A 16,859-nucleotide genomic window follows, 5' to 3' on the forward strand; every position below is an offset into this window, starting at 1 on the left:
CCATCGAGAACATTCAGGGTGGCATGTATTCTGGCAAAGCTGCTATAATTACCGCCACATTTTCGTCAGATTCAGCTCAGGACATTCTGACAGGGGCTTGTGGGGTCTGAAATCCAAGACCAGTATATAACCATCCTAAACACTCAGTGGATACAGCAGTGAGACGGTATGGATGAGGATGATGTCAGAACATAAACCAGGCATGAACCAAATATCAGCACAGAAAAACATCTGAAATCATGAAAATAATGAATAGGTGTCCTAAAAAGCAAATCAAACCAAGCATGATAATGAGCTCCACAGGATGGGAACTTTGTGTATGTGTGTGTATCTTTTGGTACTGGTGAATCCGTGTCACAGTCTGTCGAACATAGAAAAAAGCAGGGTTTTTTTCTGTTTCTAATTTGCAGGAGGGTGAAAGTGGTATGGGTGACCAGAAACACCAATAAACACCCATCTTCTTGCTTAAATACCTCCATTCATACCTTTTGGTGGGCATGTGTCAGTCTGTTGAACATGGAAAAAAAGTAGGGCTGCCTGGGTATTGACACAAATTTCATGATTCAATTTAACCCTTCGCAAAGACCTCCCTGGTTACTGTTGTTACAAGCTCTCGTGCCACACATCATATTCTCAAACAGTGAAAAAATACATCATGGAGCAAAGAGGTCACTGATAACGCAACGACAGAAAAGACAGATCACGTTTCTCAAAAGCATCGTAAGCCTAAGTAGATCATAACCATTGGAACCAATGGTCTCTGTGTTCAACTTAGCTCACGATGCTTTTGAGAAACGCAGCCCAGGTTACTTTTGGTTTGAAACAAAGTCTCAGCTTTGTGGTGACAGATCGCTGTAACACCTCAGTTCAAGCGGCACATGAACTGATCAACACTTCCTACCAGTTATAGCTCAAAATAAACATGAATGAACAACAGAGGATATGTTGTTTCAACCGCAGAAAAGACGTCAATACACACAATTTTTCAAGTTCAAGTCCACTGACGTTAATCTATTAATTCTCCTGTCTGGTCTGTTTGTCAGACAAAATGGCGGATTTTGAGTTTTGATTGGTCATATCACCTTGGCTTTCAAACTCCCAGTGAAGGGTGAATTGAGATCTATATTTAATTTGATTCAATATTGATTAATTTGGATACAGGTAGGTCAATTTTTCTACTATAATATTAAATGTTAAAATTACCAACTGATTTGTAGGCTACAAACATTTAAATTGCACAAAAGGCATTTTTTGTAATAATAAAATTATAAAAAAATTTAAAGACATAAGAGTGCCAAGTGTTATTAAATTGACAGTAGGCTACTTTCTCTATAGTATGAATGTGTGTACATCTGCCTCCATGTTGCTGAATCCTCTCACTTGACTTTAAAGTGTCCATCAAATGCACACTTCAGAATGCCAGATGTAGATCCGGGTACTTTTCACCTACTGTTTTATGAATACTATAAATTCGGATATACTGTAGACTATACTCGGCTCACATTGGCTACTGTTCTATACTTCTTTCTATATATTTCTATACTATATTAGGTATATTCAGATGCAGGCAGCGTATTCTCTTTCTCAAATACTTCTAGGCTTTTCTACAACTACAAGAGTGGTATCACTAACTAACACAGTGCCATGTTTTGAATTCGACTCTCTGTGGAGCCCGGGAGGAGAGCGTTTTGGGAAAGAGGTCATACCACCGAGAACATTTATCAGGAAGAGAACATGAAGGAAAGCACCCAAGGATTTCCAAGTGACTCAACAGGCAGACCTCCCACTGTAACGGCCCCCTTATGGCTAGGGGCTTGTTGTATTTCATGTAAGGCGCACCACCACACAATAATAATTACATGGGACAAAATGATCTGAAGCAGAGTTTTATTACTCAGCAGAGCTTACACCATTTTCATCAAATCTTTCCCTCAAAAAAGACAGAAAAAGGGTGAGGTACACAGTAGGGGGTATCAAAACCAACTCATTCTGTTTTAAAGTGACATACAGGTCTTCACACTCGTTATAGTCGTATGTTTTGTAATAGACCTACTATAAAAGCACAATGCTGTAGTATGTCCTAGTTCTCTGTCATTAACCCTGCTAGTAACAGGAAACTGCTGTGAATAATAGCCAACGGCGGCCCATAATACATCTGCGAGCAGTGTCTATGGGAACAGCGTTATTCGGCAGCAATAACGACAACGAGATACGGCCCTGATATCGAGTCTACACCTGGCACAAATGCTATGGCTACAGCTCCGACACTCCCAAGTCAACACAGTGGCAGTATTGAAACACCTCCGAGGCAGTCATTTCAAAGGCTGTTCTTGCTTTATTAAAAATAAAATATTGTTAAATATTGCAGAAAAACCGGTAGTCAAAACAAATGGATTGTCTGAGGCCGTTTCAGAGCGATGTCTGTTATATCCTCCCACGCCTGACCTCTAGTGGTGAAACTTAATAATAATATATATATATTTTTTAAGTAATTTTAATTTTATAAGTAGCCTAATAATAATAATAATGAACACTACCACCTCTTCTTACTATCAGACAAAAATGTTTTTGATTAAGAACTTGTCTATCTCGGGTGCTGTTTGGGCTTTGGCTAAGGTGAGAACATGCTTGCTACTTTACATGTAGGATGTGTTTTTTTTAGGATTGTGACGAGGCGGCAGAGTGCTGGTGGGAGAGGACGCAGATTTCAGTTTCTAATGCTTTCCAGAACCTCGGCTCCGCAGGTGGAGGATCTTCAGTAGCTCTCATTTCCCGCTTTTAACGCACTTCAAAGGTCTCGTTAGGTCCTCAGCAGCAGGGGGGCTCCAGGGATCCCAACAACTCCACCACCTTAACGGCCTGTTTAGAGGGCGATCCCTGCTGACAGCCCCGGTTCCCCATCTAAAAAAATTATAGTCCTGTGTTTTACAAGAGGGCCAGGAGGGAGGAGGATAAATCTCTCTGCTCCTGGAGGCAGGTTTAATGAGCACAGGCACACCATCAGCTCCCCTTGCTCCTGCGTTCGGATCTAGGGGTCACTCGCACCTCATTTTTGTTCATATTCAAACACTCACTCATTTAAAGATAAAGATATCTATTTGGGAAAATAAAAAGTGGTCTTTTTAAAGCAAAATAAAACTTTTTTTTGTGCTTGTAATTGGATGCAGACAATAATAACAATAATAATAACAATAAAGGAAAAGTAAATCAGACTAATAGCTCTAATACATCATATGAGTGACTGATGAATTAAAACATGCACAATCTGCTAGCTAGAAGAGCTTCGCTTTCTTCTTCATGTCGTTGCGCTTCCAAAGAGGAAGTCTGTCAAACTCGTGGATCTCCATCCCAAAAATGTCAAAGAATGTCTCGGGAGCCAAGTGGCGCTGGATGTAAATGAGGAGAGAAAAAATATTGGAGAGATAAGTCATCAGGCATGTGATCAGCTAAGGACAAAAAAGATTGAAAACCCCTTTTCCCTCCCCCATTGAATATATCTATACAATGGTGATAATAATAATGATAATAATGCATAAATCATTTTTTAAGTGTTGTTTTGCATATTATTTAATACGTATTTGAGTACAGTGAGGCTATCGGGTGTTATTTACCTCCAGTCTCGACCTGTCCACATCCTTCGGGAGCTTAGTACGCCCTCTGTTGGCGACAGTGAGCATTTCATATGGGTACACCTTTACAAAAGGAGGGATTGTGTTGTTATGGAGAATGCTATGCGAGGCATTTGCCAAACACAATGAATCGCTGAAAGCAAATGGTTGAGGGAATAATGCACGGTCACTGCATTCTAATAGGGTACACAAACACCAACTCTTGCCAAAATACGACATTGCAGCACACGGTGCAAGTGAGAGTGTGGAAGAGCATGCAATGAAATATAGGTAAGCCTTGTGAGAGAGAGCGAGAGCATGTATTTCCAAAGCAGAAAGTCTGTGTTTCTCAATATAGGAAAGGGCTGGATAGGATAGGAAGTAATATATAGTGCTTTAGTGCAATATAGATACAGTTGGCAGGACAAATTAAACTGGGGTGTGTTTTAGTGCATCCTGGTTATCCTAGTCCAGAAACACTCAAAAAAACAAACAAAACCCGGTTCTGTGTTTTTGGCATTCATAGTGGCATCAGACATTATATTGCATATTTAAAGGAGCCGTATGTAAGATTGTGGCCAAAACTGGTACTGCAATCACTTTCAAATTACTGTAGAGTGGGGTATCCCCTCCCCCTCCCCCCTGACTCGAGGTTGCCAGATAGGCTGGCATTTTTTATCCGACACGTTTGGAGCTGGCAACCCGGATGCCGAAACACTACTGACTTCATGATTGGTAGATAGGTGGAGGGTGGAGCATCAGGCCAAAACACAACATGACAACATCAATATCAGTTGAAGGCTGCAACTTCACTTTTAAATGACAATATCCTGGCCGGACTACTGTTGTCAGTGATATAAGTATTTGAAATGAACAAGATTTCTTAATGTCTAGTGACATATCAGGGCCATTTTATGATTAATTGAAATACATTTCTTACATACGGTTCCTTTAAAATAAGTAGATAGTAAATACAATAAGTAAATGTCGGAAAACTCTGCTAAAAACATCTAAAACCAGCCTAAACTTATTTGAGTTTTATCTGGTCTCCCAACTTTGGCTGGTTTTATCCCAGACTGGCCACCCTGGGAGACACATTTATACAGGTGAGACCCACAAACCAGCTTAGGCTTTTTTTCTTTCCAGCTTTTACTAATTTTCTAAGTGTTATGCACGCTGGTGCTGTTTTTTTTTTTAAATATTGCACATTTTATGTATATTTGGTGCTCAGGAAACATTTTTTCTTATTAGTAATGTTGAAAACAGTTGCAATGCTTAATCTTTTTAATGGAAACTGGGATCATTTTTTTTAGGATTCTTTGATTACAAAAAGTTCAACAGCATTTATTTGAAATTGAAATCTTTTTTACTGTCAGTTTAATGCGTGTTGAATAAAAGTATTAATTTACTTTAAAAAAGTTTGAACTGTAGCGTAATTCATATTTTAACTACTAGATCAGCTAATGACTAATTAAAGACAGATATTTAATTTGATGTAGATTCATACAGTCTGTGTCATTAAAAAAATGATGAATGGGTTGAATTTTTCTATTTATTTCCCCCACTGAAATGAAACTATGGTCACAGGGGTTTGCCAACTGTATGTACGGGAAGGAATTATAATGCTGTTAATGGAGCACTCCTACGGACAGTTTACAATCATGCCAGTTATTGTTTCTTGCATTGCTGGGAAAGCCAATTAAGTTCCAATCTATTTAATCTTGCCAGTAACTATTAGCCAGGGCCGATGCATAAATTCAGTCCTGAGAGAATCAGGCTTCTGGGTAACTCCAGCAACCGCTTTAACAAAATATTACCATATGCAGCTGTGAAACCTCTTTAATGAGAACCAGGAGTTCAAAATGATTGAATAATCTTATGGCACGGCTAAAACAGTGTATGTCATATGATGACATCATTTCATAGCACTGGAAGATATGCAAGTAATGCTAGTCTAGTTGTACGCGCAGCCAAAATAACAGTCCTCCTGACTGATGAATAATCTTGATTTTTAGGAGAGGGGGGTGAATATTTATTGAACACAGAGGAGTATTTAGAGATGGAAGAGAGAAGAGAAACATAATTATTTGAAAATATTTGGGATACTTGCTTTATATTCCAACATATTAGGCATAGACATTCCCCTGTCCATTCTTGTAATGGAATCGTGGGCATCTTGGGTGGGCTAAAGAACAGAACACATACACGTGATGCGAATGATAAGAAAAGAAAGCAGAAACTGTTTTCAAGAACTCAGAACCATGGGAAATAGTCTGGATCTAATTCTTAACAGCTATTGCTCTGTATCAAGTTCTCTCGAGGGAGGTGGAAACTCAACTATTCATGTGACGTGCTCTTAAGGGTGTGTGTGTGTGTGTGTGTGTGTGTGTGGAGTGGGGGGACTTTCAACATATCAAACCCTTGACTGTGCTCTTGACTTTCCCCATGGCAATGGCTCAAACTCAGACATAAGCATAGCAATGAGGGCATGAGTGCCATTCCGGTTACATGTAGCATGATTGACTTCCATATGTGCATGACTGCAGATGCACATGCTCAGTAAACACTGCATGTCGGTCACATACCTTGAAATCTGTATGAATCAGAAAGACACAAAATTCCCAAATATTACTATATTATTAGAATAGCTTTTTTGCAGTTGTTAGATGTGTTTTCAGTGTTAAAACATTGCATTTTACCTCTTTGTCCTCCACACACGTCCCCGTAACTGTTATACTGAGAGAGTTCTGTAGACTGGGGCTGGAAGCACAGACAAGATGTGCTGTAGTTTATGTTACACTGGCTGATATGACCTCATTTATTCATTTATTAACAGAGGGTTGCAGAAATAATTCACTGATATTTCACTCACTTTGTGTGTAATTTTTTAAAATGAGAGAAACATTATGTTACAAATTAAATCACAAGATATTTTTGAATGTTTTTGAATGAAGACTCTTACTGTATGCTCACCAAGGCTGCATTTATTTGATCAAAATACAGTAAAAAACGAATAATATTGTGAAATATTATTACAATTTAAGATAACGGTTTTCTATTTGAATTTATTATATATTTTAAAATGAAATTCCTGTGATGGTAAAGCCTTCAGCTTTTCAGCAGTCTTCATGTGTCACATGATCCATCAGAAATCATTCTAATATGCTGATTTGGTGCTCAGTTATTATCAATTATTATTGGTGCTCAATTATTAATATATTTTATTATTATCGGTTTTATTATTATTTTTTGATGTATAGAAGGTTCAATAAATAGCATTTACTTGAAATATAAATATATTGTAACATTATAAATGTCAATAACTGTCACTTTTGATCAGTTTAATGCATCCTTGCTGAATAAAAGTATCAATTTATTTATTTTTCTTTAAATCTTACTTACCCCAAACTTTTGAATTGTAGTGTATCATGGTTTACACAAAAACATTAAGCAGCATAAACTGTTTTCAACATAGATAATAATGAATATCATAAGGATAATAATAGAACTGTTTCTTGAGCAGCAAATTAGCATATTAGAATGATTTCTGAAGGATCATGAGACACTAAAGACTGGAGTAATGATGCTGAAAATTCAGCTTTGCACCACAGGAATACTTAAAAAAAAAAAAAAAAAATCCACAAAATTGCTGATTTTGCAGCATTTTATTTTCAAATCAATGCAGCCTTTGGAGAGTTTTTGTGGTGAGTTGGGTAGTTTTGCATCCCTATATTAAATTAAGGTAAATAACAGATGAATGGCTGAGACTTACCCGATGGAGGCCATTTCGTCCGTATCCAGGCAGGGATGATGTTTTAACGGTTTGGGAGTCTACAGCAGAGGACACAATACTTGTTTTAGACTAATGCCAGAGTAAAGCTTTATTTGTTTTGCTTGCTTTCAAAGTTATGTGACATTTTACCTGTGGTACAGTTAGCGTATTGGGAGTCAAAGCGCTGGGCGGTCACACTTCGTACGTATTTCTCTCTGTTCATCTCCTTTTCCATCTCCTCCTTCAGAATGAGCTTCCCAAGTCCAGACTGGATCTGCAGTTACACACAAGACTTAATATAAGTCATTTTGAATCTCAAGTAAATGTATCTTGATTTAAGACTGTTTAGATATTTGTACTGGAAAACGTTCTTTAAATTATGTCATTATTATTCATTTCAGTGCAAATATGTGTAAATGTGTCTAGTTTTTGGGCAATAAAACAATGTGTATGTGTAAATAACGCTGTGCAATGGAGCATAATTTGGCCCATATTGTATATGCATTTAAAGGATTGCTTTCACAAAAAAATTACACAAGCAATGTATAAGTATTAATACGCCCTCGACCTTGCTGAGATGTTCCTCCTGAAGTTGTCTGCGTTTCAGTTGCTCGTCCTCTTCTTCGTCCCGTGACCGACTCCTCCCATCTGAGCCTGTACGTCCCAGGACCAGGAAAGGATTTTCAAATTAAACCAAAAAGAAAGAAAGAAAAAAATATTGAGATGATTGCAATACTGTCATGTCATGTACCCATGATGACCTTCAAATGGAACCTCTGAGTTCAGTTATACGCATGGAAACCAAACAATGGAACAAAAAATGACAACATGAGTTAAATACATAATATAAAAAGAAATCATGAATAAAAATAACAATAAAAAATTGATCAGATTGAGTGGTGTAATGATTTGTTGATTGGAAACGTATTGGATTTATTAGCGTTGGCAAATCTTTGTGTCTGTAAAGCAATCTAGTCTATAATGTTCTTCGAATTTACCATCATCACAACTGGTTCTAGGGGTAAGTAGCCAGGCTTTACCAGCAGGAATCCAAGAGTTCTCAATATACATTGTTTTGAGAGCATTATTTAATTCACAAAAGGCTTGCATTAGTTTTTGGTTGCTGAAGGGATTTATTTGTGCCGTTGGGCCTTGAGGAGACAGCAGCACCGTACCTAAAGCAGCGAGGGACGGCGGACACGGCCAGTAGTCGGTCTCGATCTTTGCGGTTTCGTCTGGCCGAGGGGCGTGGGCCGCAGGGAACTTAGATGATTTGATGATGTCATCAGCGGACTTGCTTTGGGCTGCCAGGGCAGCTGAATCTGAATCGGTATTTTGGGGGAACTGCACTATCAGTGACGGCCTCTCAAAGGGTTTTAATAAGTGCAGTGCTGGACAATCAGTTCAAAGCATGACATTTAAGGATTTTTATATCTAAATATGTAAATTAAATATTACAAAAAATGTAATATATGTATATTTTTATTTCTTGCTCGTGTTTTTTTTTTTTTCTTCGGTAAAACACCAATTCAGAGACAGTATCAAATGCTTTGAATGTTAATGGCCAGTACTGCATCTTATAAAGGACTGTATAGAGTGGATAGAGCACACATGCTACTGTTTGCAAGTTTATAGATTTTTATCATATTAAGCAAGCAGAGAATGTAGATATATAAACTGTATTTTGAAACCAGTAAATGGCACAACTGTTCAAATGGTGCCATTCAGTTTATTGAAACTAGCTTTATGCGTAGATTTACAGAGTATGCAAGATAGAGACCAAAGCAGAGTCATCTGAGGTGTCAGTGAATTTTGTTATGGGATCTGGCAGGCTGTAACTCCATGCAGTTAAAAGGCAGAATCAAAGTTTTACGGCGGCTGTTATAGAGGATAGTATTTTGGTTTCTTGTTGTAAGCGAGTCAGTTGTGAGGAAGCAATAAATAAAGAAAAAGAAAGTCTCAGAGATGAGAAAAGTTTATGATGTCAAATGGTACTTACATGTGAACATGTGATGTGATCATAGCATCATTACCAAAAATTAATGGATGGATGGAGTCAACACACATAAACAAACATATATAAATAATATAAATAATAGTCAGAAATAATGCTTGCGCACACACCATAATGACTGTCACCAAAAATGTTTTACGAGATAGATAGATAGATAGATAGATAGATAGATAGATAGATAGATAGATAGATAGATAGATAGATAGATAGATAGATAAATAAAACAACCATACCATGCTGTTTGTAGATTGGTGGTTTTCTATACATGTTAATGCCTTGGTCTGTAAATTAGAAAATAAATATCTATTTTTTTAATGCAGTCTCAGTCACAAATAAGATGCTCCAATCAACCAGTTATGATAATGATTTGGGGAAAAGCAAGCCGTATGTGGCAGTACATGTACTCAGCATAAGAGGTCATCAAAATCTACCATTAAAACAATAAATAGATAAAAGCATAAATGCATCATGGGGGGAGAAAGTTTTAAATCAAAGAATGGAGGGGAAGAGATAGAGCAGGAAAAACTCTAGAGAAGAAAAAAGAGATGATGCTCCAGCTCCTACCTGGGATGTGGAAATGTTTAGGGGTCAGAGAGAGGGTCGGGGTGGCCGGCCGAGAGGAAAGAGGAGAACTCCGGCCACTGGATGGCTCAGTGCCTCCAAACAAGAAGAGCAGAATAAGCGGGAGAAAGAAAAGAACAAAAACAAAAGAAGAAAAGAAAGAGAGAATAATGCCGGAATAAATCTTCACTGACGGAAAGATGGACAAACAGAAAAGGGCTTCAACAGAGAGGTGACAGAGAGACGGATTGGACCAGTGTGGGACGGCCCCACACGAAAGAGAACAGGTTTTGAAGGACAGACAGATTGGAAAGAGAGGAATGGTTTAGGAAATCAGCATGCAAATACTTCACAATCAAGAACATGGTATCATTCGCCAGCACAGTCAGGCACACATAACATTCACACTGCTAGGAAGCTGCTGTGTCTGATGGTTATATGACTGAATATTCTTTATGGTTATTGCCTATGAGGAAACAAACGTAAGCATGCGACATATACACGTTCCAAAAAATAGCGGGCTGCCGACATAGACAGCATTTCAAGGCATCACATGTGCTCTCCTGCTGTTATAGAAAGGTAGACATCTATGTTGCCCTTCACGGAGAAGGCAATCCCACAATGCACTCCAAATAGCTCCATAAATCCAAAATGGTGGAAAAAGCAAGAGAAATGTTGGCTATTAATTTATATTATATTTATTTTATTCGATACTAAAGTGATTTGATAAAAAATATTAATTCAAAATGAACTGTTTTGCAATACTGTGTGCTTTGTATTTTTATGGTTATAGGAGTAATAAAAAATTATACAAAATAATGGTAACACTTTACAATAATGTTAGTTAATGCAAATAAAAAGAAAAATTAAAAATGTAAAAAAAGTTTGATTATGCTAGTTCACAGTGACAACTTTTGATTTTAAAAATGTATTAGTGAATGTTGAAATTTAATTATTTGTATTGCTTTTATTATTATTATTAATTTTTATGCAATTATTTAATTTTCTTGACAGTTTTGAATATTCACTCATCTAACAACTTGCCTATTATATATTTAGCATGTCTGTCAGTAATATATTTTCAGGACAATCAAGCATATCCTCAATAACAACAATAATAATAACCAAAATGACTGAATTCCATTTCAGTTAGGATGCCACCTTAGAAGACAGCTGCCTATGTAAGCACTAAACAGCAAGGCAGCTCACTAGATTTTGGAACAGAGTTATTAGTATAAGAGTATTAGTGATGTCACAGTGACTTGGTTTAATGTTGGTTAATTGACTGTTATCAAATGAATCCAATTCTGAATAGTCAAAACACAGGACCAGCATGCATCTGAACTGCCACGGGCACCGAATTGCTCTACACAGTCAACAACAGCCACTAAGCCAAGACATACCTATGCAGAAAGAATCTGTGGAGAGGACAGAGGGACATTACACACATGAGCATGTGATTAGTAAACTGTGCATTAGCTTCAGTTGCATCTACAAACGCAGCCCTCGACCTCATAAGAGCGTCATTCAAGCATTTCCAAGACTTGTGAAATTCTCAAACAGAGCCGCCAAAAGCACAGCTTTACAAGCTAAATAAAATCAATCATCACATTCAAGACATTTCAGCAGGCCTGAATCAGAGGAGGGAGGTGGATTTGTGTCTACAGAACGATACTGAAAACTGAGAACGAGGCGAAGAGGTCGGGCAACCGGGGTGGAGAGGCCTTACCTTTGTTATGGGGGAGGAAGTGATGTCGGAAGGGGGAGGTAGGGCGCGTGTCGCTGTTGCTGGAGCGCAAAGAGGAGCAGAGCTTCAGCATTCCTGCCAGCCGCTCAGGGAAGAGGAACAGAGGAGTAGAACGAAGGGAAAAAAAGAGGATGGAAGGAGCACACATGAGCAGAGGAGGAAGGAAAAAAAGCTCAGGAGGAAACGGAAAGCAAGAAAAGGCCACGCGAGGCCAAAATGTGGCGAGGAGGTCTCGCTTATCCGGACACTCTGCTGGAATCCTGTGGAGGCAGGATTGGGAACGGTTCATTTGACTCACCTGGTCTGTGGAAGTGCTGGGGAGACTTGGATAGAGGGGGTATGTAGTTATGGCGGTGGTAGACCGGAGAGCCAATGGAGCCTTGACTGGTGGATCTCTGAATGATGCGTTCCCTCATGTCATAGCAACCCTACCACACACACAACATAACATATGGGAAGGTTCAAAATATCATACACGTTCACATTTTTAAATGTATGGTTTAATGACATGTACTACAGGCTCTATTGTAATAACTTATCATTATAAAATAGCCTCTAACCTCAGCAGATGGAGTGGGAGACAGTGTCCTTGGAGACTGAAACAGAACGGGAACAAGAGCTCTATGTAAGGATGCATCAGAATAAGTAATAAAAGATGGAGAGGAGACTGTATGCTGGATAGAGCAGGCCAGAAAAGCAAAAATGTTTGATTAGGAACAGGAAGTGAAATCATGCCACTGTTGGTATACTTTTTAAGGTCTGTGTGGCTTTGTATATTTGGTAAGTTGTTAGATATGAGTGAATATCACAAAACTCAAGAAATGTTCACTTAAAGTTAAAAGAACAAAATAAGAAATTAATGCATTACATTCAAAAATTAACTTATTTAAATAAATTATTCATTTAATAATAATTATAAGATACTGTATATTTAGTATCACAGTATAAGTAGCCTACCATTCAAAAGTTTGGGGTATGTAAGATTTTTTAATGTTTTTGGAAGAAGTCTATGCCCACCAAGGCAGCGTTTATTTGATCAAAAATACAGTAAAAACAGCAATATTGTGAATTATTATTAAAATGCAAAGAACAGTTTTCTGAAGTATTCCTGTAAAAGCAAAACTGAATATTCAGTTCAATCATTACTCCAGTCTTCAGTGTCACATGATCCTTCAGAAATCATTTTTAGTATTCTGATTCAATGCAATTTCTGCGTTTTCAGGATTCTTTGATGAATAGAAAGTCCCAAAAGTGCAGCATTTATTTAAAATATATACTTTTTATAGTATTGTAATTTGTAACAAGTCATTACTGTCACTTTTGATCAATTTAAAGCATCCTTGTTGAATAAAAATAATATTACTGTAATTTCTTTCAAAGAAAATATTACTGACCCCAAACTTTCGAACACACACACTTACAGTAATATTAAGTGCATGTTAAAATTAAGGCTTAATTTTCTTCAAACAAATATGATTTGGGAAATTTCTTTGTGAGATTCACCCAGCTGTAGCAAAGATAAAGACAGACAGTCAGACAAACAAGACAAGAATTACAAACATAAGCACACACTCCAACAGGACACTCTTGCTTCTTTGTAGCCATTAATTATACAGAGCACTTCTTCCAGTGCTCAAGGGACAGCTGAAGATCAGTGCTATCTCCCTCAAAAGCACATTTAGGAGAGAGAGAAGTGCGGCCACAGCTCACAGGCTGACTGTGTCGGGGTTCAGAGGGAGGTCACTGAAAACTTACTGTTTCTGCTGACAGTGAGGAGGGGTCTTGTGGCAGGGTCTGGGAATGTGGACACAGAATTACAATCACTAAAAATAACGTATTATGTCATACGTCATGGAAACAGTTGCGTTTTCTGTGACCCTGCATGCATTGCATGATGTTTAAAATGAAATGAATGTGATGAAGGAATCGTACAGAAGCGCTTGCAGTGTTTGTCTTGAATGTTAGATGCTGTCTATGTCTAATGTCATGATAAAGCCTAAATTGATACTTGACACAGATCAGTTAATTGAGAATGAGACTGAATCTACATTGCCATGGCACGTATAGAAGCTTCTTCAGTTTTCCACAGGGTTTTTGAGTACACACTTCAAGTGGCTGTCACTTGCAAAGTCTACTTACTTAGAGAGCAGCTATTCAGATGAGACTGAGAGAACAGGCAACGGCCAGTGAGATGAGTGAAACTAGGTGTGAGAGGCATTAGATGTTCATGCTAGTTAGATTAGGTTAGGTTTTATAAATCAATATGTTAGTTGTGTTGGTAATCCACAAACTAACTGGTTATGTCAGCGGCCTTATTTCTATCCTGCTTCCACTTACTGTGGCTCTGCCTCTGGGAGGGCTGCCACCTGAGGCTTTGACAGGCTGTAGGGGAGGAAAGGGTTGAGTTTGGTTACTCTAAAAGCTTGTCAGTGACTCAAGAAAACATTATGCATTAAAGGAATATTCTTGTTCATTTTCAACTGGTCAGTTACCACAGGTAATAACGTTGTTAACAGTAATACACTTACAATGAAAGGCTTGCTGGCTAGTGGGTCGCACTACAAAGAAAAAACACAACTGTGCAACTGTATAACTTGATGGGTTAGCATAAAACTAGTGTGATAGAATTGCTTGCTGTCTTTGGAGTTATAGCTGCTATATCATACATGTCAAATCAAACTCATGTCATGAGTGTATAACCTGTGAATCGAACCAGCGTCTCTGGCATGGGAGGCGGGCACGCTAACAAGGATGCTAAAGGAGTCTCTAGCATCAGTCGCTAGTGCGCCTCTTGAGATCAGAGGAGTGAGGTTTACATGCACAGCTCTCGCTAGCTGGCCTCCGTTACACTCAGCCCCCTAAACCTCACTCCCATCCGGGTCACGGCACCAACGCAACATTTCCGGTCCTATACTCGCCCCACTCCGACCAACGTTTCCGTCATGGGAGCTAGGCATGCTAACAAGGAGCCTAAGACTGCAGTTTCAGTCGCTAGTCTGCCTCTTGCATGAACAGCTAAAAAAGCAAACCCAGCTACTTCTGCTAAACCTGTATGTGGGTCTTGTTTACCAGTGAAAATATCAAAACATCTTTCAAACAAGATAAATTAAGTAGCAATGGAGAAGCAAAATTAATTTTTATACTCATTTTGTATTTTAAAGAAGAATCAAATATTTGACATCGAGCTAGGAAAACCACTACCGTTCAAACATTTGGGTTAGTATGATTTTTTTGTTTATTTTGAAAGAAATTAATACTTTTATTCATGCAAGGATGCATTAAATCGACCAAAAGTGCTAGGCTTTTGCATTGTTACAAAATAATTCTAGGGGTGTAACAATACCCTCATGTCATGATTTGATATATATCACGATACAATATTATTGCGATACTCCAAGACATATGATAAAACATTTTTTTTTACTGTTGATTAAAATGCTAAATTAGATATTATTAGATATTACTGTAAATGAACAGGTTTGGACTTGGTGCTGGTAACCCAATGCACCGGACAATGGTGACACCAGGATAAAAATAGTCATGATTCTGAAGCTGAAAATACAGAATTATTTTAGACGAATATGCTTTGTCACTCACTAGATACATTTAAAATAATGTAGGCCATTTTACTGGTAACATAAGACATTTAGCATTATCAGGTCCTACAAATATTCCCCCATTGCATTATTATACATTATATGTAACATCATAACATTTTACAGTGCTATGCATAAGTTTAGACACCCATACTAAAGTTGACTAAAAAGAGGAATAAAAAAAGAGAGATTGGCATGGTTTTATTTCAGTTAGCCTAATAGCTAGTTTGATTTGCATTGAGAGATGATCTTATGGAAAGAACCCCATGCCAATCTCTAGGTATGGTGAAGGCTATGTGATGATGTGGGGCTATTTTAATTCCAAAGGCCAAGGGAACTTTATCAGGATGCATAGTATCCTGGATCCATGAAGTAACTGGCCTTTAAAAATAAAAATCTGCCTGCCTCTATGGGAATTTAACATAGGGGTGCCCAAACTTATGCACCCTGTATTTTAAGGAAGAACATTTATTTATTTACGATACATTATTCATTCACAAAGAAAATTGGTGTCCTTAAAGGTTGGATTTTTCCTCATTTTTTAAATTAAGGCATTAAGTTCAATTTCCAAAAGATGATTTTTTTATTCCTCTTTTTAGTCAACTTTAGCATGGGTGTCTAAACTTATGCATAGCACTGTATATAGTAGTTTAATGTAGTATTGACACTAAAGCTCTGAAAACTTGATTTTTATTTTTTATTTTTATATTTTTATAATTTTATTTTGGGTGAACAATACACTATAAATATTGTCACTATCCACAATACATTTTGTTGCATTTTTGTATTGCGATATATTGTGACTCGATCTGATTCTGAAGGATCATGTGACACTGAAGACTGGTGTAATGGCTGCTGAAAATTCAGCTTTGCTACACAAAAATAAATTACATTTTAAAATTAAAATAGAAAGCTGTTATTTTAAATTGTAATAATATTTCAAAATATTATTGTATTTTACATACCAAATAAATGCAAACCAAATAAGAGCCAGAGATTCTTCTTTCAAAAACGTTTTATATATCAACCCCAAACTTTTGAACGGTAGAGTAATATTTTTGTAATATTGTTTGTTTTGTTTTTTGGTAGTGCATAAACAGATTTTCCAACACCTAAATAAGTAGTCCCAACTCATAAGGACGATTTAGGCAACTTTAAACTTTATAGTTCAAAAAACAAAAAAATTCAAGTTAAGTATTGATTCAAGTAAGTGCTAACAACAATGTGAGCTTCATATGTCTGCTAAAAACACTTTGACCCACTTGCTTGATAGGCTTCCATTGTAAATATTTTACTGTAAATATATTTCCTGTTTGTTTATATACAATGAAAGACATGTCTAAATTATTGTATGTGGTAATCAAACACAGATGCAGGTGAACCCCCCCCCCAGGAATATTCCTTTAACATGCATCTTCACCACCGCAGACTGTCTGAAATCTTGATTATGGTCATCAGGGGGCGCTGCGACACTGCTGTCTCTACACAGAGAATGCGCACAGGCGTTTTCAGGTACAGAAGAGCAATGTTTAATAGACAATGGGAACCCAAGAGCAGTCAC

General features: G+C 37.5%; 1 protein-coding gene across 10 annotated transcripts in view; it reads right to left on the bottom strand.

The window, feature by feature from the left end:
- Nucleotides 1-1,877: 1,877 nt before the first annotated feature.
- The window catches only part of ablim1b (actin binding LIM protein 1b), a 93,827-nt gene continuing 78,845 nt past the window's right edge, over nt 1,878-16,859 (bottom strand). For 6 of the 10 annotated variants that reach the window (XM_081393536.1, XM_081393530.1, XM_081393535.1 and 3 more), the window contains 14 exons: nt 14,040-14,084; nt 13,458-13,496; nt 12,263-12,298; nt 12,001-12,130; nt 11,685-11,777; nt 9,959-10,051; nt 9,628-9,675; nt 8,556-8,696; nt 7,949-8,034; nt 7,531-7,654; nt 7,381-7,439; nt 6,308-6,368; nt 3,612-3,657; nt 1,878-3,386 (listed from right to left, as the gene is read on the bottom strand). In XM_081393536.1, coding sequence (XP_081249662.1) covers nt 3,296-3,386; nt 3,612-3,657; nt 6,308-6,368; nt 7,381-7,439; nt 7,531-7,654; nt 7,949-8,034; nt 8,556-8,696; nt 9,628-9,675; nt 9,959-10,051; nt 11,685-11,777; nt 12,001-12,130; nt 12,263-12,298; nt 13,458-13,496; nt 14,040-14,084 — 1,092 coding nt within the window. In that variant the 3' untranslated portion in view covers nt 1,878-3,295. Of the gene's footprint in view, nt 3,387-3,611; nt 3,693-5,718; nt 6,202-6,307; nt 6,369-7,380; nt 7,440-7,530; nt 7,655-7,948; nt 8,035-8,555; nt 8,697-9,627; nt 9,676-9,958; nt 10,052-11,358; nt 11,374-11,684; nt 11,778-12,000; nt 12,131-12,262; nt 12,299-13,457; nt 13,497-14,039; nt 14,085-16,859 lie in introns of those variants that run through there. The other 4 variants (XM_081393529.1, XM_081393531.1, XM_081393533.1 and 1 more) reach the window with 4 other exon arrangements.

This window comes from Scardinius erythrophthalmus, assembly GCF_964197995.2.
Source record: "Scardinius erythrophthalmus genome assembly, chromosome: 18".
Taxonomy (NCBI): Eukaryota; Metazoa; Chordata; class Actinopteri; order Cypriniformes; family Leuciscidae; genus Scardinius; species Scardinius erythrophthalmus.